We start from the raw sequence: 27834 nt of genomic DNA, 5'->3' as shown, positions 1-27834 counted from the left end.
CGAAGCCGGCGCGGTGGGGGTGGGGGTGCGTCCCGCGGTCCGCGGCCGGCGCACGCCGCGCCCCGCCCCCTCGGCACGCAGGCTCCGCGCGCGCGCACGCGCGCGCCCCCGCCGGAGCCTCGGTCTGCCCGCGAGGACCGGGCGGGCGGAGACCGGGCCGCTGAGGGACGGGGGAGGAGCCCGAGTCGCCGCCGCCGCCGCCGCCGCCGCCTCCGGAGAAGAGCATGTCTGCAACTCGAGCCAAGAAAGTGAAGATGGCCACCAAATCGTGCCCCGAGTGCGATCAACAGGTGGGCGCCGGGGCCGGGCGCGCGGGCGGTGGCCGTTGGCTGTGGCTCCGGGCGGGGGGCCGGCCCGGGCTCGGTGTCCGCGGCGGGGCCCGGAGCGGCCGGGGAGCGGTCAGACGGGCCGGGTCCGGCCTGCGGCGCGGCGCGCCGGGCGGGCGCGTGGGTGTGTCGAGGGCCGGCGGGGCGCGCCGTCCGAGCCCCCGCGAGTCGCCTGGCGGCTCCGGTGACAGCGGCCCGAGCGGGCCGGCACGGCCCCGGCAGCCCCTGTGCCCCGCCAGGTGCCCGACGTGCGGCCGCGAGTCCGGGCGCCCGGCTCCCCGAGCCCGTCCCGGCCCGTGGGGTGGCTTTGTTCCCGCCGCAGACGTGTCCGGTGGACCCGAGACTGCCCACCGCGCCCCGGCGGACGCTGACGTGACAGAAGGGGCCGCAGCGTAATGGTGTTAAAGTTTCAGCAAATTTGGAGATTTTTTTCTTCTAAATATGTTTATTGTCTGTTTGACGTAAAGAATCGTGAATCCCTTCTTTACGTGGTTTTTAATGAAACATTCCCGAATAACGCCCCCACTGAAGCCCTGCCCTTCTGGGCGCTCCCCGCTTCCCCCACTGCCGCGGGGTCCAAAAATTGGGCGTTTCTGCTTCCACATCTTTTAAAATATATATATGTGGTTTCATAAATTTTAAATGACTGCTTTCTACACAGAATGAATGGTGTCATCTGTAATTTAGAAAATCTCGTTTGACTGTTTCTTAGTTTAAGCATGCCTCATTCTGTACTAGAATAATAGACGTTTCTCTAAACCTTACAATCCGGTGAGTCAAAACTCTCAATTAAAACCATTCTTAAGGCCCTTCTTTCAGGCCAATATGCAGATCTGGGTGTGTGTTTTTCTTTTTCATTGAGAGAATTTTTTCAAAATGACTCTCGCTCCTCTCCCTTTCCTTTTTTTGTTTTAATCAGGAGTAATTTGAAATGGCTGGAGCCTTTTTTAATAAGCTGATTTTAGTGCATTCTTTAAGAAGCAATAAGAAGCAATCTTGTAGATTGATCAAGTCTTGTAATAGAAAATGTTACATGTTTTAATTAATATTTTTTATGGGCAGCGGTAGAAATGCTGATCAGAGGAAGATTGTGCAGGAATTTGTTTATTGATCTTATGGGTTTGTTCAGTGTGCAGTATACAAACAGTTTAGTGATGTTTTCCAAAGTAAAAAGTTAAACTTCTATTGTTATCATTAAACTAAATTTTTAAAATTCTGACACAATTGGGCTTTGCTATTTAAGTCTCTTTGCAGGAGATTATTTCAATATTTAAATCATTTCCATTTGTTCCAATTAATTGTGCAGAAGCATGAGGTTTACGTGGTATGCATTATGCATTCCAGTTTCTGTAGGGCACAGATCATTACAAATCTTGACCTTGTTTTACTTGGCATAAAGTAACCTTTTGGGAAAAATAACCTGTTTTTAATATCCTGGTTAAAGAAAGAGCAAACCATAATAAGCTTGTAGGAGTCCTTGTAACTGATCAACAAAACGTGATCAGCATTTTATTTGGAAAGATCACGTTAACTTTGTTATACATACACAACCTCTTCCTCCAGCTGCCATAACAAAATACCGTAGATTGGGTGACTCAAGCAACAGTAATTTATTTTCTCGCAGTTCTATAGTCTGAAAGTCCAAGATCTTGGCAGAGAGAGAGCCTTCTGGTGTCTTTGCTGATGGGGGTACTACCCCAGCATAAGGGCCCCACCCTCATGACCTTATCTAAACCTAATTATCTCCTCTCCAAATACCATCACGTTGGGTTTTACGGCTTCAACATATGAATTTGGGGGCAGGGGACACAGTTCAGTCTATAGCAAGCTATCACGTAATTTAAAATGTTGGTTTGTTTTGTCCTTTATTCTACATACATGAGGACTAATTAAAACTTTTGGTAATTTTTAAAAGCGATTTATCTTTTACTAAAAGTAACTGAGTTGAAGAAAATAATAGGTTAATTTTAGCTTTCTAAATATTTTCGAGTATAAGCTTCCTATAAACGAGAAAAAAACTATAATCCAGAAAGCCATTTTTTAAACAACATTGGGATACTGCTGTTATTCTAAGTTGCTTGATGAATATTAAATTGGAATTTAGGTATCATTTTTAAACACAAATGTGAACTCTTCACAGCTTAAGGAGATTGCCCCAGTTGAATAGATTTACATACGTTCTGTGTGTAAGTTTAGAAACAGGTACACTTCAGCAAACAAGAAAGACCTAGATTTTCAGTTGCTTTATAACATCCCCTTTACATGCCTCTATTGAAAATATAGATCTGAAACATCTAAACCACAATACTTTTTATTTTCAAGGGGTTTCACATCCACTAACTCAAATTACTAAGCCATTTTGTGTGTAGTAGTATTCAAGATTCTTGTTAGTTTTCTGGTATCTTTTGTATGTTTCTGTTTTTGCCTTAATTTTTTTTAAATCAGCTTTTTTTTTTTCATTTATAGGGAATTTTATGTGACATACAGCTAACATGTCCGCTGTAGATAACATTGATTCTCTTAGCTGCAAAGAATATGAGTGAGTTCCCTATAATGTGGTTATTTTTGAGCTTTTTTAAAGCGGTAAACAATATAGGACGAGGATTTTGTTTCTTGCAGGTTTTTTTCCTCTTATTTTACTTGTAAAACATACAAACAACCTAAATACACTTTTCAAGGAATAAATTGATGCTCAGTAAGTCACCAATAAACAAAACTTTGGATTTTTCTTTTCCATTTTAAAATCCTGAATGTGTAGCATTAGAACTTTCATTACTGTTGTCTTTGGTATTACAACTGAAATTTGAAGGAAGTTTAGCGTGTTTGTTTAAAATTCAAATTGTACTATAAAGAGATTAGTATTACTGAAGTTGTCCATCCTATATAGTAATTCTTTTTATAGGATCTAGGTTGTGGTGGTGGTTGGTTGTTTTTTTTTCGGGTTTGGGGTGAGAGGAAGGAATTTTCCATTTTAAAAAGGACTTTACGGTGAATTCGCTCAGGCACATGAATGTTTCTTAAGCGTGAAACACTTTCATTAAGGGATGAAAATCAACCTTCAATTGAATTAGTCAGTGTTTATGCATTCTTCATCTCAAAGCCAAATGTACGTTTCTCATCTACCTGCGGCACTCTGTTAATTCTGGATGTGGGTTGATATAATTTTCTTGAGTATAAGACAGAGACCTAAATTTACATTTGTTGAGTTTCAGTAGCTGGAAGAAAATGCTTGCTGAGTAGCAAAGGATCTGTTGGATAAGAACATCGTGTTTCTGTGTTTTTTGGGTAGCATTAATTTAAAACAATTTACATTACTGTGGATGCCCTTAATGATGTGTTTAAGTGTAAAGGAAATGAGTCAGTACCTTTGAGCCTGGTTTCTGTGAAGATGTGAAATTTTAAAAATGACAAACATATCTATTTTGGGCAGATTTTACACTATTAAAAAACGTAACGTTACATTTTCTGTCATGGTTTGAAAGAATCCCATCATATTCTTAATAAAGCAATCTGTTAGACATAGCTGGAGTTTGATTATTTTTATAGGACTCATCATTATTTTTCTTAAATACAAACTAGAGATCCTTTGTTCAGTATTTTTATGCAAAGAAAAAGAATTCTGCCAAAATTTTAATTCAGCTTAATTAGATCAAGTATTTTTATTCTATAATATGAGGCATTCTGTACATACCTGGATAAAAAGCTTTGTAATTGTAACTAAACTTACACAAGCAGAACAATGGGCAAATGGAATTTATCTTACAAAGGGAATTGCAATTTTCTGTTTTTTTGTGAGGAGATCAGCCCTGTGCTAACATCCATGCTAAGCCTCCTCTTTTTTTTTTTTTTTGCTGAGGAAGACTGGCCCTGGGCTAACATCCGTGTTCATCTTCCTCCACTTTATGTGGGATGCTGCCACAGCATGGCTTCACAAGCAGTGCGTCGGTGTGCGCCCGGGATCCGAACTGGTGAACCTCGGGCTGCCGCGGTGGAAGGCGAGCACTTAACTGCTTGCGCCACCGGGCAGGCCCCGGGAATTGCAATTTTCTGACTAATTGTTCTGTGAATACTTTTTGTTGAGATTAATTTCTGATTTTGGTGAACATGTCTTGACAAAAAGGATCATTAAGGTTAATATTAATGAAACAGTTAGTAAAATTTTTTTCAATGATTTTCAATAACATTTGGCTTTAAAAAAATATTTATAGACTTAAAATGGAGAAAGGAGCCACTTGTTAAGTATTTTACAGATTTAGAAACAGAAGCCTTAAGAGCTTAAGTGTTTTATCCAATGTCTTGCCTGGAGCTGATACCATAAGATCCTAGATCCTAACTTAACTCCTGCTTTTTCCTACATTCTTTTTTGTTTGTACTGTACTTTTGCCCCTCAAACTGGTTGTTGAAACTGTTCTTTTTTTGTCAGTGGTAATTGGCATCTTACCCTCTCATGTTAGAATCTGAGTCATTTTCATTTCTTTCCCCTTTTGAAATGTCTGGCAGATCTACCTTTTCTCCATTTCCATTCTCCCTATTCCAGCTGAGCCCTCATAATCTTATGCTAGGATTACTTTAATGACTTCCCAGCAATGCTCCCTTTTCCCGTTCGTTCTGTATAAACTACTATGAAACTAATATTTTAGGAAATGCTACCTTTTTCCCACATATTTTTCCTGGCTCTGACCTTATTATGGTTTTCTATTGGTTACTCACATGAGCACATGTTTATCGTGCATTTGCTGTGTTCATGATGTCGCAAAGCATTAGGAGAATGTGAAGATGTGTAGGACACAATACCCATCTCAATCTATTGTAAGAAGGTGGAGTTTAAATAAATCTGATTTCTACTTCAAGTAATTTATCATTCACTTCGGGAAACTATGTAAACATTGAGAAGTTTAATAATAGAAAAATAGTAATAATATATTTTTTCTTTTTTTTCTGCAGGTTCCTGTTGCATGTAAATCATGTCCCTGTGGTTATATATTTATTAGCAGAAAACTTTTAAATGCAAAACACCCAGAGAAATCACCACCTTCTACAGGTAATTGTGAGAGTTTACCACATTTTTAGCTTTTTGATATAGAAATTTAAAATTAATTTTTGTGAATTTACTGTTTACATTTTTGTTGAAGTTAAAAATTAAAATCTGTTGAAGTGGGCTGGCCCGGTGGCTTGGTGGTTAAGTTCGAGCGCTCCGCTGTTGGCGGCCCGGGTTCAGATCCCGGGTGCGCACTGGCGCACCGCTTCTCTGGCCATGCTGAGGTCGCGTCCCATGTACAGCAACTAGAAGGATGTGCATCTGTGACATACAACTATCTACTGGGGCTTTGGGGGAAAAATAAATAAATAAAAAGGAAAAAAAAATCTGTTGAAGTATGTCTTTGCTTTTTATTAGCTGTTGGAAATCAGCTTATGACATTAGTTTGCCGTTCGTTCCATTTAAATGTTAGTTCCCTTATAATGCTGATAAAGCTTGTAACAGATTTTCTGTTTTTTTATTTTTGGAGGATGGAGAGCCGTTGGAGAGTTTTAAAAGCAAGGGACTGACCTGATTTAAAAAAAAATTTTTAAATAGTTTAATTAAGGTATAATTGACTTTCAATAAATTGTACGTATTTAAAGTTTGGTGTTTTGTCAAATGTTTACACCAATCAAACAGTTACCACAATCAGGATAATGAACATGTTCATCATTTCTGAAAGTTTTCTAGTTCCCCTTTGTAATCTCTCCTTCCTGCTACCCCAACCCGCAGATAACCACTGATCTGCTTTCTCTCACTGTTCTAGAACTTTATATAAATGGAATCATACAGTATGCACTCTTTTTTGCCTGGCTTCTTTCACTGAGCGTGATTTAAGATTGAGCCGTGCTGTTGTGTACATCAATAAGAATTCATTCATTTTTATTGCTCAGTAGTATTCTTTGTATGGATATGCCACGGTTTGTTTATCTGTTCACTGGTTGATGGACATTTGGGTTTTTTCCTCTCATAGTGCTGGTAAAATTTGTAACAGTTTTTAAGTTTTTGTTTTTCAGATTAGTGACTGGAAAAATATAACTTGATTTTGGTGTGAATATAATTTTTAGACATATTGGTTATTTTTTATAATTCTCTGACTTAGAATATCTAAAAAATAATTTTGTTTGAATTTTACTTTCCTATTAATATACACGAACAGAATTTATTCAATGGATATATTTATTAAAAGGTGAAATTTTGTTACTTTATTCTTTGATAAAATCAGAACTTCATGCAGTGATGATCCCCAAATAAGAGTAGATTGATTACAAGTATATATTGAACAGCTTCTATGTTCTGGGCTCTGTTCCAAGCCTTGGGCATAAAGTAATGAATGAATTTACTATCAAGGCAGGTTCACTGCTGTCAAGGAGATAGACAATGAACAAATAAATAGGGAGAATATCAGCTTGTGATAAATACGTTGTAGCAAATTAAAATAGAGTGCTGTCCTGGAGTGTGACTAGAAGGCTACTTTTGATTGAGTGGTTGGAGGAGTTCTCTTTGAGAGGTGATGTTTAAGTTGAGACTGAATAGGAATAAGGGGCTAGCCATGAGAAGATCAGGGAGAATCTTTGCATTCTTGATAGATGAAATAGCAAATGCAAAAATTCTAAGGCAGAAAAAGTTTGGTATAGTTTAGGAACAAAAAGGGCAATGTGATTGCAGTGTAGACAGTAAGAGCAGGAGAGTGTGGGAGATGAGGTCAGAGGGATAGGCAGGGGCCAGATTATGTAGGGCTTTGTAAACCAGAGTAAAAAACTTGGATTTTGTTCTTAAAATGTGAAGAGAAACTATCCTTAGGATGTACAATGGGGCGAGGCGAAGGTGACATGCTCTGATTAGCCTTTTAGAAAGATCATTCTGGCTGCTCTCTAGAGAATAGTTTGTGGGGGTACAAGATGGAAGTGGGCTGTTACAGTATGTTAACTGAGTGAGGATGCCGAGTTAGACAAAGAGTGGTTATAGAAGCAGATGATTCAAGAATGATTTATATTGATGTCTGTGAGAGGTTTCTTTATCCTAGGTCTGTATAGAGGTGGCAAGAAAGTTGTTTAATTCCATTTCTGCCTCTGAGTTTGCTCCCTTTCATCATGATAATGGACTTAATTTATTGGTTCTTAAAGGCGGTTGCTTCCAGGTCTTGGCTATTGTGAATAACGCTGCAATGAACACAGGGGTGCATGTACCTTTGCAAATTGGTGTTTTCAAGTTCTTTGGATAAATACCCAACAGTGGAATAGCTGGATCATGTGGTAGTTCTATCCTTGCTTTTTTGAGGAATCTCCATACTGTTTTCCATAGTGGCTGCACCAGTTTGCACCCCCACCAGCAGTGTTTGAGAGTTCCCTTCTCTCCACATCCTCTCCAACACATGTTGTTTCCTGTCTTGTTAATTATAGCCATTCTGACAGGCGTGAGGTGATATCTCATTGTAGTTTTGATTTGCATTTCCCTGATAGTTAGTGATTTTGAACATCTTTTCATGTGTCTGTTGGCCATCTGTATATCTTCTTTGGAGAAATGTCTGTTCAGGTCTTTTGCCCATTTTTTAATTGGGTTGTTAGTTTTTTTGTTGTTGAGATGCATGAGTTCTTTATATATTTTGGAGATTAAGCCCTTATCAGAAGTATGGTTTGCAAATATCTTCTCCCAATTGTTAGGTTGTCTTTTCGTTTTGTTGATGGTTTCCTTTGCTGTGCAGAAGCTTTTTAGTTTGATGTAGTCCCATTTGTTTATTTTTTCTATTGTTTCTCTTGCCCGGTCAGATGTGGTAAGACTTGGAAGCAACCTAAGTGCCCATCAAGGGACGAATGGATAAAGAAGCTGTGGTATATATACACAATGGAATACTACTCAGCCATAAGAAACGATGAAATCCAGCCATTTTTGACAACATGGATGGACATTGAGGGTATAATGCAAAGTGAAATAAGTCAGAGGGAGAAGGTCAAATACCGTATGATTTCCTTCATTAAGTAGTAGATAATAACAACAATAAACAAACACATAGGGACAGAGATTGGATTGGTGGTTACCAGAGGGGAAGGGGGGAGGGAGGAGGGTGAAAGGGATAATTCGGTACATGTGTGTGGTGATGGGTTGTAATTAGTATTTTGGTGGTGAACATGATGTAATCTATGCAGAAATAGAAGTACAATGATGTACACCTGAAATTTTTACAATGTTATAAGCCAATGTTACTGCAATAAACAAAAAAATAAATTAAAAAAAAATAAATAAATAAAGGCAGTTGCTGGATTGGTTACATAAGAGTCTTTCGGAGAGCTTGTTAAAAATGGATTCCTGGGTCTTAGTCCCTAAGAGTTTGATTCAGGTATGGGAACCCTGGAATGATTCATTCATTGGATATGCTAGGGTGGCATGTCAGCCCAGTTCTGAGTCTTCAAAATGAGTAAGACGTGGTCCATGCCCTTAATGGGACAAGTGTATTTATTTTTATTCAACAAGTATTTTTGAGCCCCAACAATTGAGGTGAGAAATAGGTAAGGAAGAATCCCAGCAAGGGCAGAGAGAAGGGACAGATGCTACCAGTGTTAAGGAGTCAGAATCATTTGAACCAGAGGGAAGAGTTTAGAAGGACTCCCAGATTTCTGACTTGGATTACTGATTAGAGAAGAAACATAAAAGGGAAGACAAGTTTTGAGGGAAAGATGAAGAATTTAGTTGTGAAATATCATTCATGTGGGGTTTTTTTGTTGTTGTTGTTCCTAGTTGGACATACAGTCTGAAGCTCAGGGAGTAGTCTCAGCTGAAGGTAAAGCTTTTGAGCCATCAGCGAACAGATGGTAGTTGACGTCATGGAAATGGATGGGTTTGTGCTACAGAGTCTGTAGGGTAGAAAGAGGAAGGAGTTCAGTGACTGAACTCTGGCAAACTTCAATCTTACAGGGTGGAAGTGGGTAGGGAGGTCAGGTCAACTGAGAAGAAATGTCAGCTCTAGGAGAACAACCAATGGAGAGTGATGTTACCTAAGTCATGGTGATGAGTGAGAAGCACTGCATTAATATTTTACATTTGTAGTTTCCTAAGGTTCTGTTGTTTAGTAAGAGTGTCTTTGTGACCTTCAAGTGAAGATGAAACATTGAAACCTAGAAATCCCAGGGAGGAGGAAGAGGAACCAGCAAAAACACTCCAGAAAGGATAGTTAGAAAGGATGGAGAAACATCAGGGACAGACTGTACTGTAGAAACCAAAGGAGGAAAGAAGAAGGGTTAACAAGTATTCAAAGCCTGGAAAACAGTTTGGTTATTACAGGCATGGAGTCAGAAGACCTGGCTTCAGATTCAGATGCCAGTTTTGTCTGTGGCTAACAAGTTAATTAACCTCCATGAGCAGCTGCTGTTTGTGTATAAGATAGATTTATAGTACCAGTCTTAGAGGGTTGAAGTGTAGAGGAAGTACATATGAAAATGTCTAATGTAAACAAAGCATGGTATGTTATAGATGCTCAGTAAACATTCATTTTTACAATTAAATTTCCTGAAAGTAAGATTTGCCTTGGATAGTCAATAGTATGTAGGGAATTGAGAAGAGTATAATTTTTAAAATGTCTATAGTTTATCAAGTACTTGATCAATGTTGTCAGTGGGATCTAGAACATTTCAGTTTAAATTAGAGAATTTATAGAAGAAAAAATGAAAATGGATAATATGTATCTGGAAAGATAGTCAGCTTCATTGATAATCAGGGAAATGCAGTTGAAAAAAGGACCATGCTTTTTGCCCACATTCTGACAGTTTGTAAAGGATTTCGAAGTGCTTTTATGAGTATGGCAAAATGAATACTCTCATACTAGTGATGAGAGTGTAAATTGGCACAGCCTTTTTGGAGAACAATCTGACAGTAGTTGTTAAAAGTTTAAATGCTAAGCGAAATAAGTCAGAGGAAGAAGGTCAAATACCATATGATCTCACTCATAAGTAGAACATAAAAACAACAACAAACAATCACATAGAGACAGAGAGATTGGATTGGTGGTTACCAAAGAGGAAGGGGGGAGGGAGGTGAGGCTAAAGGGATGATTAGACACATGTGTGGTGATAGGTTGTAATTAGTCTTTGGGTGGTGAACATGATGTAATCTATACAGAAATCGAGATATAATGATGTACACCTGAAATTTATATAATGTTATAAACCAATGTTAATGCAATAAAAAAAATTCTTAGTTAAAAAAAAAGTTATAAAAGCACATAACCTAGAATCTAGACCTCTTTATCAGTAGGTCTGTAGCCTAGAGATATAATTGTTCATAATACACAATGAAATATTTACTAGGATTTTCAGGCCATACTGTTTATAATAGCAAAAAGTTGTTAAGCCAAATATCAGTAGAGGAATGGTTAATTAAGTAGAGTACCTTTTTTAGGGAGCAACAGTATGTGCTGATTAGAAAGAATGATGCTGATTTTTAGGTACTGACTTGGAGGAAATCTTTAAAACACTTAATTTTAGAAAAAAGTGCAAAACAGTACTTGTATAACCTTTTTTTTTTTTTTTCGTGAGGAAGATTAGCCCTGAGCCAACATCTGTTGCCAGTCCTCCTCTTTTTGCTGAGGAAGATTGGCCCCGGGCTAACATCCGTGCCCATCTTCCTCTACTCTATATGTGGAACATCTGCCACAGTGTGGCTTGATAAGCAGTGCGTAGGTCCACGCCTGGGATGCGAACCTGCAAACCCTGGGCAGCCGCAGCAGAGCATGTGAACTTAACCACTACACCACCGGGCTGGCCCCTGAACTTTTTTGTTTGTTACAAAAAATTTTTTTTCTTGTGATGAGAACTTTTAAGATTTACTGTTAGCAACTTTCATGTATGAAATACAGTATTAATTATAGTCACCATACTGTACATTACATCCCCATGACTTAAGTTTGTCCCTTTGGAACCCTCTTCACCATTTCACCCACATCTCTGGCTAACACCAGTCTATTCTCTGTAACTGTGAGCTTGTTTGTTTTTTTTTTATGTATGAAAGGTTTCTTTTGAGAAAGATTGGCCTTGTGCTAACATCTGTTGCCAGTCTTCCTCCTTTTTTCCCTTTTTTCCTCCCCAAAGCCCCAGTAGATGGTTGTATGTCATAGTTGTACATCTTTCTAGTTGCTCTATGTGGGACACCGCCTCAGCATGGGTTGACGAGCAGTGAGCAGGTCTGTGCCCAGGATCCGAACCGGTGAACACTGGGCGGCTGAAGCGGAATTCGAGAACCCAACCACTGTGCCGCCGGGCTGGCCCCTTTGTTGTTTTTTTTTTTTTTGATTCCACATGTAAGTGAAATCATACGGTGTTTGTCTTTCTCTCTCTGACTTATTTCATTTAGTGTAATGCCTTCAAGTTCCATCCATGTTGTCCCAAATGGCATTCTTTTTTATTGTTGAATAATATTCCATTGTATATATACACACCACGTTTTCTTTATCCATTCATCCGTCCACGGGACACTTAGGTTGTTTCCATGTCTTGGCTATTGTAAATAATGCTGCAGTGAACATGGGAGTGCAGATATCTTTTTGAGTTAGTGTTTTTGGTTTTTTCAGATAAGTACCCAGATGTGGAATTGATGGATCATATGTAGTTGTATTTTTTGTTTGTTTTTAAAACCCACAATATGATTTCTACATGTAGTATTAATCAGTAAATGCATAAATGGATACATCACTAAATATCAAGGAAGACTTATTTGCATAATTATACATTTAAAACAAGAGAACTATCTTTAAGCTCAAATTGCACTTATTTTAAAAGTGAAATCAAAGCTGCAAAAGATAATTTTAAATTTCAGTTTGTTGAAACCTCTTATTTAATTATTATTGTAACTTTGGGACATGCAGGAGGAAAATAATCTCTTAAACCAAATAGATTTATTTAGGTTTGAATTGTTCAAAACTCACGTTTTTCAAGTATATTAATCATTTTTATATCTTCATAACATACATAGAAATAGGGAGGTAGGACGCTAAAACTATATAGTACTTCATCTAGCTGAAAATATATATAAATAAACAAAATCCATTATGGAAATTAAGGGATTTTTACCAGTATAAAATTAATTTTGGTGAGAAGAAGAGATGAGTGTTGCAAATAAAACTGAATTAAGAAATGCTCAGTGTTTTGTACGAGGACATAGAACTTGAAGGCAAAATATTTGACACCTTTCCAAATGAGTTAGGTATGTGTTGTTTCTTTTATCCGTTTTGGAGGGCCAGTATTAAATGGAGATAAATTTTTTAAAATTAACTGTCTGATTCATGTAGAATTTAATTTCTAAATTGAATGGTTGACTGAGATTTTAAAAAGTAGCCTTGAGATTGTCTTACACTGTCGATTTGAAGAAATTTCTTTAAAAAAGAGATGGAAGGAAATATTGTATTTCCTAAAATTGAGAGTATCTGTACTGTGGACCAAACCTTGAACACTGTAGTAGTTTTCTAGTCAAATATTTGATCAGTCTGTAACTACTGGAGTAGTAATCTGTTTAAATATTTGGTCAGTCACCAAATACTGACAGAAGCAGTTTTTGGTGAGAACAAACTCAGTTTGTTCCAAATCTTTTAATTTGGTTTTCCAGATGGGTATTCTGGGTGGTTAGTGACGTTAAAAGATGCCATTTATCATTATTAATATCCGCAGATATATCTTTTTCCTTTTAAAAATTTTGATTATAAAAACTATAAAGACAAAGTAAACTGAAATTCTAAATGAGATACCAGTTTATAAAAGACTTCTAAAGGTAAGAAAAAAGATTTAAAACAGTAAGAAATTGGAATAGCTTATTAGTGTTTAACTGTATTTCTCAGTAGGTGTAAGCTTTAGGTTAAGCTTAGTCAAATAACCTCCTTATTTTTCATTAGGGGAAGGAAAAAAGGGATAAAAAAATTAAACCTAAACTTACTTTTCAAATTATTGTCTAAGATAAGTTAAGAGGCAAAGGCTGATGAATAAGCAAAGAAGTCTATAAGTGACATATTCACGTTAGTTAAGGGAAAAAAAAATGGAGAAATGATTATCACTAGTTCCTTTTATAAACCCAAAGTGATTGAAGATAAACTTAGAAGTATGTGATCCTCAACTTGAAATTACTTGACAATGAAAGTTTGGTTTTATTATTTCAGAAAACAGTGTTTCTTATGTGCTAATCACTTAAAATTGCTGTACATTCATATGCACAACATAGCTTTTGTATAGTTTTTATTTTCCTTTTTGATGAAAAAAATGTGTACCTTCACCTCTGCACCTGTACTTTTAGGTTCTTAATCATATAGTGTATATAATGATATCCATATTCATATTTGACTTTAAAATTTTTAATAGAATCCTCTGACTACTTCTAATTAAGACTGACTGATTTGAGGTCTGCTGCACAGCTGCCATACTAAGATTTCTTTCCATTGTACTCAGGGACAATCCTACTTTTTCTTATGTACTATTATTTTTTTTAACCCATGTGTTTTTATTTATGGAACAAACTTTGCAGAAATTGTTTCAGACCTGGAAAAAATTTTCATTAAGAGCCATGTGGTGGTACACTTCCTATCTTCCATTGTGGAGAACGCTTTACTTTGCACTCACACTTAAAGGTCATTATTCTTCCTTGGTACTCAGTGAGTTCTTTCCATCTGAAGGCCCAAGTCTTCAGCTTAGGGCAGATTTACCTATTATTTCTTTTTTGCCATTCTCTTTTGTTTTTTTTCTGGCATGCTGATTGGACGATATGTCAAGATCACCATCCACAGAAAACCTGACTGACTTTGAATTGGACAAATAGTTTACTTTTCCTATTTGTGAAAAAAGATGAAGTTGGCACTGCAGGACCAGTGGTTCAGTGATATCAAGGACCTAGGCGCCTTCCTTTATTCCATCCTGAGGCTTTCATCCTTATTGTTAACAAGATACGGTGTTGTACTTCCAGGCATCCCGTAAGCATTCCAAGCAGGAAAAAGAGGGAAGGGCAGACAGAGAAAGGGGCATGCTAACCATACTTATACCCTTAAAAAAAAATCTTTCTGGGCCGGCCCCGTGGCTTAGCGGGTAAGTGCGCGCGCTCCGCTGCTGGCGGCCCGGGTTCGGATCCTGGGCGCGCACCGATGCACCACTTCTCCGGCCATGCTGAGGCCGTGTCCCACATACAGCAACTAGAAGGATGTGCAGCTATGACATACAACTGTCTACTGGGGCTTTAGGGGAAAAAATAAATAAATAAATAAAATTATCCTCCTTTAAAAAAAAAAAAAATCTTTCTGAAAACCTTACCCAGTTCCACTTACATGTCATTGGCCAGAACTAAATTTCATGGCCATTTCACTGCAAGAGAGTATATATTTTAGCTAGGCACATTGCCTTCTTGAGCAGAACGGGATTCTGTTCTTAATGAAGAAGGGGAAAATGAATGTTGGGTAGATAATTAGCAATTACATCATAGGTAAATATTAGGTTTCTTGGATCTTTCTTTCATTTCTCTTCATTTACTGTCACATGTTCTCTCTTTTTGTCCTTTTGCTTTGTTCCAGGAAATTTCATTGATTTCTCTTTCTAGATCCATATTTCTGTCTTCAGACACGTCCATTATTTAGCTTGTCTTTTGCACTGTAATTTTTAGCAGTTCATTTTGTTTTCTAATTTCTTTTTCATCAAATCTTATTTTTTCATATATTTTATTGTGGTAAAATATACATAACATAACATTGAGTATTTTAACCATTTTAAGTGTATAGTTCAGTGACATTAAGTACATTCATATTGTACTTAACTATCACCGTCTCCAGAACTCTTTTCATCTTCCCAGACTGAAACTCCGTACCCATAAAATAATAACATTCCCATTCCCTCCTGCCTCAGGCAACCCATATTCTTTCTGTGCCTGTAAATTTGACTATTGTAGTTACCTCTTATAAGTGGAATCATGCAATATTTGTCCCTTTGTGTCTGGCTTATTTCACTTAGCATAATGTCTTCAAAGTTTGTCTATGTTGTAGCACGTGTCAGAATTTCCTTCCTGAATAATATTCCATTTTATGTATGTACCACATTTTGTGTATCTGTTCATGCATTGATAGACACTTGAGTCTACCTTTTGGCTATTGTGAATAATGCTGCTAATGAGCATGGGTACAAATATCTCTTCCCTGCTTTTATTTCTTTTGGATATGTGCCCAGAAGTGGAATTGCTGGATCATATGGTAATTCTCTGTTTAATTTTCTGAGGAATTGCCGTATTGTTTTCCATAATGGCTGCACCATGTTACATCACTACCAGCAATGCGCAAAGGTTCCAGTTTCTCCACATCCTCACCAACACTTGTTATTGTATGTGCTTTTGATAATATCCATCCCACTGGGTATGAAGTGATATCTTGTGATTTTGATTTGCCTTTCCCTGGTGATTAGTGATGTTGAACATCTTTTCATGTATTTATTGGCCATTTGTCTGTCTTCTTTGAGAAATGTCTCTCAAGTTCTTTGCCCATTTTTGAATGAGTTGTTTTTTGTGATTGGGTTGTAGAAACTCTTTATTCTGGATATTAATCCCTTATCTGATACATGTTTGCAAATATTTTCTCCCATTCCATGAGTTGCCTTTTTACTCTGTTGATAATGTCCTTTGATGCGCAAAAGTTTTTAATTTTAATGAAGTCCTAGTTGTCTGTTGTTTTTTCTTGCCTTACTTTTGGTGTCATATCCAAGAAATCATTGCCAAATTCAACGTCAGGAAGCTTTTTCCCTGTTTTTTTCTAAGCATTTTATAGTTTTAGCTGTTATATTTAGGTCTTCAATCCATTTTGAGTTAATTTTTGTATATGGAATAAGATAAGGGTTAATTTCATTTTTTTTGCATGTGGGTATCCCAGTCTTTCCAATACCACTTGTTGAAAATACGGTCCTTTCCTCCTTGAATCATCTTGGCACTGTTATTGAAAATCATTTGAATATATATTTGAGGATTTATTTCTGAGCGCTCTTTTATTTTATTATCTATGTATCTGTCGTATGGCAGTACCACTTTTTTTGATTACTATAGCTTTGTAGTAAGTTTTGAAATCAGGAAGTGTGAGACTTCCAACTTTGTTCCTTTTCAAAATTGTTTTGGCTATTTGGGGTCCTTTGAGATTCCATATGAATTTTAGGATGGAATTTTCTATTTCTGCAAAAGAATCTTATTCTTAATGATATAATCTCCTCTCAGATCTTTCTGAAAGTATGCATTAGAATGTTAAAAAATCTTTTTCTTGTTTCCTGAACTACCTTTGTTCCTCCTGTTTTATCTTGTTCCTTCTCTCTCACGCTTTGTTTTCCTCAAATAGCTGATAATCCTTAACTGCCTGTTGATATTTATAAATGAAGGACTTGATTTATCACTGTAGACAACTTGCATGAATATCCTACACTGCTTTTTTTTTTTTTTAGGAAGATTGGCCCTATGCTAACATCTTTTGCCAATCTTCCTCTTTTTCTTTTTTTTTTCTCCCCAAAGCCCCAGTACATAGTTGTATATCATAGTTGTAGAGTTGTAGCTCTTCTCTGTGGGATGCCGCCTCAGCATGGTGGTGAGCGGTGAGTGGGTCTGTGTCCAGGATCCGAACCAGCGAACCCCGGGCCACTGAAGTGGAGCACTCAAACTTAACCGCCCTGCCACGGGGCTGGCCCCTGTCCTACGCTGTTTCATTGTTTTTATTTTTTTTAATTTATTTATTTTTATTTTTTTGTGAGGAAGATCAGCCCTGAGCTAACGTCCATGCCAGTCCTCCTCTTTTTGCTGAGGAAGACTGGCCCTGAGCTAACATCTGTGCCCATCTGCCTCCACTTGATGTGGGACACTGCCACAGCATGGCCTGACAAGCGGTGCGTCAGTGCCCGCCCGGGATGTGAACCAGGGCCGCCAGCAGCGGAGCGTGAGCACTTAACCACTACGCTACTGGGCCAGCCCCCCACGCTGTTTTAAAGATCTGTTTTGACACCAGATGTCTTTAGTGTTTAATTGGGGGGAGCTTATTGGCAGGCTTTTAGATGTAAATTAGGTGAGCTGGGGGAAGCTGTTGAATTCCATGATTGCCAAACTAAGGAAGGCTTCATTCTGGGGCAGAATGTAAAATCCCTTATAGTATTTAATTTTTATGAGGAGCTGCCTTTTTTCATTTGTTTCTTCTTTCTGTGTTGTGGAGGTTCAAAGTTCTCTTAAACATTGCTTAGTTCCGGAGAGAGCTTTACTTCCTTATCTCAGTTGTTGTGTATACACAGGCCCAACTGTTCTGCAGTAGTCCTATACATAGTTATTCTGATGATTACTCTGTGGCCTGTTCTCCATTGCTGTACTGTTTGTCCTGTCCTGGGAGTATCTTTGGGAAGAACAGCTCTCCCTTCTATAGGAGCCATCTCTTATTCCTATTTTGGATTATAGTTTGTTTTATTTTGGTTTCTTAATCAGAATCTGTCAGCTTGTCAGTTTGCTGAAATTCTGTAATTTCGGATCATTAATAGCACCGTTTTTCCTTGTTTCCAACTCTGCAGGTTTATTTTCCTTTTTCCCTTTCCCTTTTACCCATGTTTATTTTCGTTTCAGTGGTACTTTGAGAAGATGGTGAGATAAATGCATGTGCTCAGTCTGATTTTGTTTATTCAGCACTACTTAATATGTTAGGTAATGTTCCAGGTTCTGTGAATAAGACAGAGGTGTCCTGACTTACATAGAGTTTATATTTTGATGGAGGGACATATTGAGCATATAGTTAAATAAACAACAGATTATAGTAGTAGATTATAGTGGTAGTAGTAGATTCTAGAAAGTAGCTTGGGCTGGGACACTCAGAGGGGGTGACCTATAAATTGATATCTGAAGGAAATAAAGCCTGTCTCATGAAGAGCCTTGGGAAGAGAGCTTTAGGCAGAAGGATTAGCAAGTGCAGAGACTCAAGGGGAAGAAGGAACTTGTTTTATTAAAAGGAAAGCATGTGTAGTGAACAAAGTGGCTGGTAGTGTGAGATGAGATTGGAGAGAGGCGAATATCAGGTCTTATAGGGACTTGTAGTCTTTGGTAAGGAGAGTTGACTTTATTTTAAATTCAGTGAAAAGGTAACGAAAGGTTTTAGAAGGGGAGCCCTACAGTTTTTTTTTTTTTTAAGATAATTTTGGCAGCTCTGTAGGGTATGTATTTGGTTTGGATGTTGCCCATGGAGGTGGAGAGAAATGAAGAAATTGTGGATATTTTTTGCAAGGAATACCTATGGACCTTTGTGATGATATAAGAAGAGGCAAACTGAGTCACAAATGACAAGTTATTTGGCTTGTGCAGCAGGTTGGTGCTGTTTACTAATATAATGAAGGTTGGAGGAGGGAAAATCAAGAGTTTTTATTTATTTATTTATTTATTTATTCACTGAGGAAGATTCGCCCTGAGCTAACATCTGTGCCAATCTTCCTCTATTTTGTATGTGGGTCGCCACTACAGGATGGCTGCCGTTGAGTGGTATAGGTCTGCGCCCAGGTACCAAACCCGGGCGGCTGAAGTGGAGCGTGCTGAATTTAAGGCCACTTAAGGCTGAACACTAGGCCACGAGGCTAACCCAAGAGTTCTTTTTTGATACATTTGAAATACTTGTGAGAGGTTCAAGTGAAGCTGTCTTGTAGGTGGTCTAGAACTTTGGTAAGAGGTCAGAACTGAAAGTATAAATTTGGAGCCATCATAACAATAGTGTTTAGTGTTTTGAGTCTATAGATTATCTAGGCAGAGTGTCAGTAAGAGAAGAGGGCGCTGGACGGAGTCCTAGGGTTTTAATATTAGAGATGGGAAAGAATTTGGGAGAGGAGAAGACAGCAAAGGAGATGGCTGGTGAGATGGGAAACCTAGAGAGCCTGAAAAATCAAGTGAAATAATTTCAAGGAAAAGAGTAGTCATCTTTGTTGAGTTTTTGAGAGATGATATTAAGATTATTAAAGAGAGGTATCTGTTGGATTTGATAACAGAGATTTTTGTCTTTCTTGATGATCAGTTTCGTTGGGTTGGAAACTGTACTGGAGTGGATTGATGAGTGAATAGGAGATGAGAAATTGATACAGAGAAGTTTGGCTGTGAAGCGGTTTGCAGAGATGGGTAGGTAGCTGGAGGAACAAACCTAAATTCAATGTTAAACTTTAAAAGGCATGCTATAAAAAGCTTTACCTATTACTATTTCTTTCAACTTTTTTTCTTTGAAAAATTCTAAGCATACACAAGAGTAGACAGTGGCCAACCCTGATCCATCCACACCCGCGCCTACTCCTTTGCTTGCTTATTATTTTTAAGCAAATTTCATATAATTTCACTTATAAATATTTCATTCTATGTTTTTAAAAGATAGACCTTTAAAAACATAAGCACAATAAAAAATTAACAATAATTCCTTGATATCAAGTATCCAACTGGTGTTGAAATTTTCAGGTTTCTCATAAATGGTCTTAAAGTTTTTAGAAACAGATTCCAAATAAGATCCACACATTGCATATGGGTGATATCTTTTTTAGCTCTCTTTTGATCTATTATTTTCTTTTTTTTCCTTGCAAATTATGTGTTAAAGAAACTACATCACTTGTCCATTTGGATGTGCTGTTTGTCTCTCTATGGACTTTTTTCCTATAAATTGTAATTTGGATCTAAGGACTTGATGAGATTTGATTTTTTTTTTGACAAGACTACTTAATTAGGTAGGTATTCTATCAGGAGGCACGTAAAGTCTGCTTTATCTCTGGTTTTGTGATGTTAGCAGCTGTTGATGTTTAGTACTTACATCCTTTAGTTCATTTCAGGTTGAAAATGGTGATACTCTGATTTGATCATTCCTTCTTCGTTTTTTTAGCTGCAGTAATTCTTAAATGAGAAACTTCTCTTCATTTGCCCTTTAGTTACCCAGTGAGTGGTACAGTTTGAATAGGAAAGGCAGGATAAAGGCTTTATTCTTTCTCTTTATTTAAGTTGTCAAAATAGTGAGTTGGTTCTTTAGTGTTTTCCTATGGTGGCCAAGTAATTTTTGCTTTTGTTTTTGTATTTAATGTCATGTACTCATTTTAAGTATATTTGATATGTTTCAATCTATTACAGTTATTGTTTTTATTGATGCTCAGATTGTCCTATAATGGTCAGTGGGAGCCTCTTCAAGTTAGCCCTTGAGTCCTTTAACAAGACCCCAGTTGTCTTTGATAACTTTCTTGCAATTGGGAATAATTAAATGTTCTTGCATCATCTGGTATATGTCTGATCTGAGACCTGGAATTAACTAATTCTCCAAAGATGTGGTATATGAAAATAGCTTAGATATTTTACTTAAAATTTTTTTATTTTATTTTACAGTAGCCTATTAAGCATACTTATTTTAGTCTTTTAAATTGTTCCCTTTAGTTCTTGGGATATGATTGTTCTTATTTGTTTTGCCTCTTTACCACCATGATTTTAGGCATTTGGGAAATTCTCTTTCTTGCTTTTGAGTTCAGGTACGTATTAAAGCAAATTTTTGTTTTTGTTTTTTAGTTTGTTGTTTGTCTTATCCAACATTTTGATTTGTTTGGAGTGAGATGGGTGGCTTCTTGCATTTATCAATTAAATCACTATATTATCTAAAGTTCTCCTGTTGCTATTCCAGTTAAAGATTAACATGCTCTTAGAATGTCAGAGATGACCTCATCTAGACCTCATCTGTGGCTAACGTGAAAACTGCTTGCTTCCCTTGTTTTTATATTTTCTATGGATGCTTTCTGTTTGCTTTTTATTGGTAACCTTACTATATTATGGTTAAGATCAGTTTTGCTTCTGCATATTTGACATAGTTCAATCTGTAATTTGGGTAGAGGGCAAAAAGAAATGGAATTTTTTTTTCCTTTTCCAATACTTCACTGTTTTTAATTGGAAACAGAAGGAAAAAGGCAGGAAGGTTGCTGTGAAACTGGGTGAACTTAAAGGGGCTGAAATTAAAGGTGCCAAATAAAGAAACTTGTCTTCTGTTTCAAGATTCCTCCTACCTCATGTGTTGATGTGGATCTGAATTCTGTTGAATTTCTTTTTTTCCTAAGTGTGTGTGAGGGACATAGATGTTACGGTTATAGTTTTATAAAATATGCCAGGCAGCAAACTCTAGTGCTATTTAGAAAGAAAAAGAAGAAGACAATGAGAACTTGGACCAACAGTTCTTGCTAAGCCCTAAAATATATCACTTTTATTCATCCGTACAGAAAACAAGCATGAGGCCAAGAGGAGGCGAACAGAGAGAGTTAGGCGAGAGAAGATAAATTCTACAGTAAATAAGGATTTAGAAAACAGAAAGAGATCTCGAAGTAACAGCCATTCAGATCATATCAGACGAGGAAGAGGAAGACCTAAAAGTGCATCTGCCAAAAAACATGAGGAAGAAAGAGGTATGAATAAATCCAAGCAGTTTCTTTTCCCCAATATTAAATTTTTCTAAGATCTTAAGTAGATAGTAGTGAAGAAAGTGTTTGGTAGGCATTGAACTCCTGGACTTAAAATCACAATCATATTTTAGTTTGAAAGCATTTCCTCTAAAGTAGATGCTTGTTAAGAATTAAATTTAATTCTTACTGGAAAACTAAAGGCTTAAATTAGGTAAAATTCACCTTGCTATAAACTGATTGATAGAGTTCAGAGATAATAATTTGTATATGACATCCTGGAGAAGCCTGTTAAAATGGTTGTACTTTTTTTGTAAGATAAATCGGTTCTGTTAAGACTTATTTCAAACTGTTATACTGTGTGCTTTAAAAATTTACAATTGAAAGTGTTCTTCAGTATGAATTTTTAGCTTGCTCATTGCGTCCTCCCTACTTTGAAGCAGCTTTTAGATAGGTGAATTCTTCTTGGTCCAAAATGTATTTATATTTCTCCTTACATGTCTTCTTTCTTCTGATAAGTAGTGTGTCTACCAATAACTTGTTTTTAACTAAAACTTTGGCGTCTCTTCTTCTTTGGTTTATACATCTTTTAAAAAACTTTTTATCATGGAAAATTTCAAAGATTACACAAGAGTAGAGAGAATAGTATAATGAACCCCCATGTGCTCATGAATATCTTTTTAAAATGGAGACTTTCAGGCCAGTTATTAGTGAAAAAAAAGGATAGTTGCTCTTTATAATTCTTTAAAAACCCCTAAATAATTTCATCTTCAGTGAAATGCATTATAATTTCTTATGTTATTTGTGAGTTATGCTTTGCTTTTTCAGGTATTCAGTCTTAGTTATTCAAGTAGTCAAGCATAAATGTAAATTTCTCTTATTTTAGACATTGAGAATTTTTTACCTGGTCACCATTTCTGTCTGCTTTTTGTGCTTTTATTTGAATAAAGTTACTACTATTGGGGAAAATAACTTCACTGGTATAGCTGTCCCTAGATTTTATCAAAGTTAAAGATTTCTTGGGGGCAGGCCCGGTCGCACAAGCAGTTAAGGGCGCGCGCTCCGCTGCGGTGGCCTGGGGTTCGCCGGTTTGGATCCCGGGCGCGCACCGACCCACTGCTTGGCAAGCTGTGCTGTGGCAGCGTCCCATATAAAGTGGAGGAAGATGGGCACGGATGTTAGCCCAGGGCCAGTCTTCCTCAGCAAAAAAAAGAGGAGGATTGGCAGATGTTAGCACAGGGCTGATCTTCCTCACACACACACAAAAAATTTCTTAACATTGTATGGCCAAAGGAATAGTGTTTATGTTGTATTTGGCTATATCCTATGAAGATTGTACTTAGATACTCCTTAATTCCTTGGGTAATTTTATTGTTTTTTCTTTTTCCTTCTATTATGCTGCTCTTCCAGAGAGTTTGAGTTATTTTCTCAGTTTGAATGTGCTTCTTTAACAATGGGATGATCATAAAATCTATGCAAAAGACTGTTTCAGAAGGAAACTAGGTAAAGAAAAGTCAAAGAGAAAAAAGAAAAGGGAAATACTGCTTGGCCTAGAAAACAGAACATTCTTTTCAGTTGAGGTAAAGGGAATATAACCCAAAGAATGGAGAAGGAATGCTTCTGGTAGTGGTTGAGAGAAGATGAGAAAACAGATAATGACAGTGTTTTAGTCAGGGAAATGAAGTCTATATAGTTGTGCTAGGTCTTGATATATGCAGGTTTGAACTTTTATTTCATGTTAACTTGAAAAAAGAAGCATTTATTTGGCTGTAAATTTTTTCAAGGTATTTTCAGTTTATTATGGAAAAGTTTTAAGAAAGCTAGTTCTAGAGTAAGATATGCTTTTAATTTATTTGCTTTTATTACAAACAGGAAAGTGCTCAAGGCAATTTTTGTAGAATAAACTGGAATCTCTTAATGTAGGCCCAGGGGGCTGAGTAAACTTTTCTGTGAAGAGCCAGATAATAAATATTTTAGGCTTTGTGGGCCATACAGTCTCTGTCACAGCTACACTGCTCTGTCCTTGTAGCTGGAAAGCAGCCATAGACAGTATGTAAATGAATGGGCATGGCTGGGTTCCAGTAAGACTTTATAGAATCAGGTTGTGGGCCAAATTTGGCCCCTGGGCTGTATTTCTGCCAACCCTTAAGGCAGACCATGTTCTCTAAATATAATACGGGATAGGAAATATGAACTTCTGAAATGTCTATATATTTTAGAATCAAGTTTTTTGATATGCTTCTTAGTGTTAAGTAGCTATTTAGTTTAATTCAGTTTGTATTGATTCCCTGCTCATAGGGCAATTGAAAAATTTGAAGCAAACTTTACCTTTATTTTAGTAAGGAAAACCTGACAATATGTCTAAAAACATGTTTTTAATTGACTTTATTGTTTCCCATATTTTGAAAAAGAATAGGAAGAAGAAAGAATGGAAGAGGAAAGCTTGTTAGACATCTAGATAATAAATAATAAAAACAAACCATTAAACTTAGCAATTTTTGGTTGGTTTAAGATAAGTCTTTATATTAGATGTGGGGAGTACGATTATTCTGGATATTAGTAATGTAGGAGTGACATTTTAACTGATGAAAATATATTGGGCAATTCTGAATATTTTATTAGTGGACATAAAGAATTAATGTAGACTTCAAGTTAAAGATGGTGAATTGAGTAAGCACATCTAGTTCTGCATCCTACTCAAATCCTAGTAAAATGACAGTAAAGGGATTTTTTTTTAAAAGGGCAAAACCCACAAGGACAAGGAATGGGAGAAGCAGCAAAATTCCAGAAAGTGAAAACTGCTTTAACAGACCCATGAAACCTAATTGTAAGCTCCTTTGGGGAAGACTAAGAAAGAAACTGATTTTTATTACACAACTGCCTTATGGTCAGGAATTTGTGCCTCAGTTATGTCTGAAAGTGTAGAGGTAAAGGTGAGGCTAAAATGAACAAGATTGTTTGGAAGTCTACTTTTTAATAGCCCACTAGGGCTGTTTACCTCATCCTCCCTCCAAGTTTATCCTTTGGAAGAGATACGATAAAACAGTCTCTGGTCTAGGGAACATCAGGCATCAATGAGGGCAGGGATACTATATTAAGATCAGAAAGATTAGGTGAAAATTGGAGATAATAAATATTGAGTTCTCCAGTCAGGCTTATTTTATGTCTTTCAGGTCAGAGACTAGAAGTATCTTCTCTAGGGATTCTGAAGAGCACAAGAGAAAAGGCCTAAAATACAGATACATTCGTTAGGGATTTCACAAAGAAATGGCCCAGTCAGATCATCCTGAAGTGATGACCACAGTCAAGCTCCACATATGTGCATGAGCTAATTAGCTTTTTTGTTCCCACTCCCAAATATGAGCACATTACCAAAAATTACCCAGATATACGGAAGAAAGCATCTAGTATGAAAAGCTAAGACCAAATCAACAGGGGAAAAGAATAATTTCGATAGAACAAGTTTTTGCAGGGAGAAGAAAAATTAAAACTATCGTTAATATTCTTAGCAAGAGAAGATATGGTAGCCATGAAACAGGAATAAGATATTTAAAAGGAAATTGCAGATATCAAGAAAGTACCTGGAAAATGAACTTTAAAATATGAATCTCAAAAAAAAAAAAATGTATATATATATATGTGTGTGTGTGTGTTCATGTGATTTGCAGAAATGAAAAACTTTAACAGAAGGCTTATAGACAAAATTGAAGAAATGTAGCAGAACATAGAGGAGTAGGAAAAGCGATGAAAAAAATAAAATGGGAAGGATAAGAAATTTAGAGGACCAGTTTGAGGTCAACATCTATAAATAATTGACTTTGCAGAAAATGAACATAGAAGATGGTGGAGACAGAAGTCATCAATGAAATAATTCAAGAAATTTTCCCAAACCTGAAGGACAATGAGTTTCCATATTGAAATGGCCCACCAGATTCCCAGCCCAATGGATGGTTAAAAGTAGAGATTATGCCAAAGCATATCATCATAAATCAGATCTCTTTGGTTAAAGGGAAAATCCTTGAAGTGTTCAGAGAAAAAAGAGAGAAAAGAATCAAATGATATTGGAATTAACACAGTGGGAAAAATACTACCCAGCCAGGAACAAACTACTTATATAGGAGCAGCATCAGTGAATTTTGAAAACATGTTGAACGAAACAAACTAAACACAAAACAGTTCATACTATATGATGCCATTTATATGAAGTTCAAGAACAGGCAGAATGAATCTGTGGTGGTAGAATCAGAACAGTGGTTGCTGGTAGGGTGAGGAGGGATTGGCTGGAAAGGAGCGTGAAGAATTTTGTATATCTTGATTGTGGTGTGTGGGTTACATGAATGTATGTGTTTGTCAGAGCTCATCCACTTGTACACTTAAGATCTGTGTTTGTTTCACTGTATGTAAATTGAGCAGTAATTTAAAAAATAATATAAAAAAGGGTGTTGGGTTTTCTTAACAGTGGCACCGGTAGTTAGTTGGCAGACAATTTTTTGCCTTCACGATCCTGAGAAGAAATCTACGAGTCTTTGGTCAACCACACTATGAGTTAGTGTGAAGATAGGCTAAAGACGCTTTCTGACATTTAGGGTCTCAAAAAATTTGCTACCCCTACTCCCTTTTTCAGGAAGCTACTGCAAGATACATATCATCGAAATGAAGAGATAAACCAAAAAAGTATCCTGGGATCCGGGCCATGGGGTCCAACTCAAGAGAGAGATGAAGAGAATCTGCAGCATGATGTTGAGAGATTCAAGATGACAATTGTGTAATAGACCTAGAAAACAAACATTTCAGATTGGAGCACATCAGAAGACTTGGAGAGATTTCTTCAAGAAGATAAAATTGATGTCATACCTAATATGTGTAAAAATTCTGAAAGATTTATACAACTAGGAGAGAGTTTGGGTTCAGTCAGTAATGAAAACTAAGCAAGTGAAAAGAGAGAATCTCTTCAGGGAAAACAATGTGCAGGAAAAGTAAAATCACTTACATAGTCAGAATAAGGTAAACATTGAATATTCATCTCACCGAAATTGTGATATGACTATAACAGGAAGAGTGTGGTGGAGCAATAGATGGAAAACAATAAAATCCTAATTTTCCATGGTGGAAAGTTGATTAATAATGCCTAAAAGCAAAAAACTAAGTAACATCATATAAAAAATATTAGTGATAACAGATGTAAAAACAAAAAGGAACAACTGAAAGAAAAAGTAGTTGCATTTGGAGAGTGGAAAGTGTGTATGGGGTAGGAGGACTTCTGTTTTTGTAACAAGTTTGGTAAAAATGATTTGACTCTAAATTATATGCGTGTTTACCTTTGATTAAAAAGTCAAAACAAAATAAAAAAACAGACAAAGTAGAATCATAATAGATCGTGAAAAAATTTGGAAAAATGTACACAAAGATGTTAATTGATTTTAGCTGGCTCATGAGAAAATAAAAGATGATTTTTATTTTCTTTTTTGTTTTTCTGTAATTTTCAAATTTCTACCATGAACTTGGATTACATTTGTAATCAGCAGGAGAAAAAATAGAAATAAATGTTGGTTATTCTTATTTTCTGTAACAGGGCTAAGGTGAAGAAGTTAATATATTCATAAAGGTACCCTTGATGTTCAGGAGGGGCCATCTTTAGGGTGAGAAGATTCATTTTGACTGAGGCAGTGAGCTCATAATATCGAGAGAGAAATATTTGAGATTTCTTAGAAAAATTATGTAGATGTTAGACTGCGTGTGTAGAAATACATATCATCTCCATTTAGTCTTAGAATTTAGTTCATGGCATTTCAATAACGCCTTTGTGTAATTTTTCAAAAATTTCCGTACAGTAGCATAATACCTTATAACACTTAATGTGCATTGTAGTATTATGTATAATATTTATTGTAATTTAAAGAAATACTTGAAAGCTTTGTTTTTTAAAAAGAATTACTGCATCTGCTGCCTTTGTATTAAACTTTCCCTTTTTCTTTTAACAGAGAAACAGGAAAAGGAAATTGACATCTATGCTAACCTCTCTGATGAAAAGGCTTTCGTGTTTTCAGTCGCCTTGGCAGAAATAAATAGAAAAATTATCAATCAAAGACTTATTCTCTGA

The 27834-nt window shown here is 36.8% G+C and overlaps 1 protein-coding gene across 4 annotated transcripts; it reads left to right on the top strand.

Moving 5' to 3' along the window:
* The first annotated feature begins 196 nt into the window (after nt 1-196).
* C32H16orf87 (chromosome 32 C16orf87 homolog) lies at nt 197-27834 on the top strand. 4 transcript variants are annotated; one of them, XM_058527738.1, is made up of 4 exons: nt 197-290; nt 5271-5367; nt 21558-21740; nt 27716-27834. In XM_058527738.1, exons 1-4 carry the CDS (start codon nt 225-227, stop codon nt 27832-27834), a joined length of 465 nt encoding a protein of 154 aa, XP_058383721.1. In that variant the 5' UTR covers nt 197-224. The 4 variants fall into 4 exon arrangements, with proteins under 4 accessions (XP_058383721.1, XP_058383723.1, XP_058383722.1 ...); XM_058527740.1 differs by lacking the exon at nt 27716-27834 and adding an exon at nt 26359-27588; XM_058527739.1 differs by lacking the exon at nt 27716-27834 and adding an exon at nt 24908-26344.

Source organism: Diceros bicornis, chromosome 32 (genome assembly GCF_020826845.1).
Source record: "Diceros bicornis minor isolate mBicDic1 chromosome 32, mDicBic1.mat.cur, whole genome shotgun sequence".
NCBI classification, from domain to species: Eukaryota; Metazoa; Chordata; class Mammalia; order Perissodactyla; family Rhinocerotidae; genus Diceros; species Diceros bicornis.
Note: the sequence above shows the minus strand (reverse complement) of the source record. Positions and strands in the feature narration are given on the sequence as shown.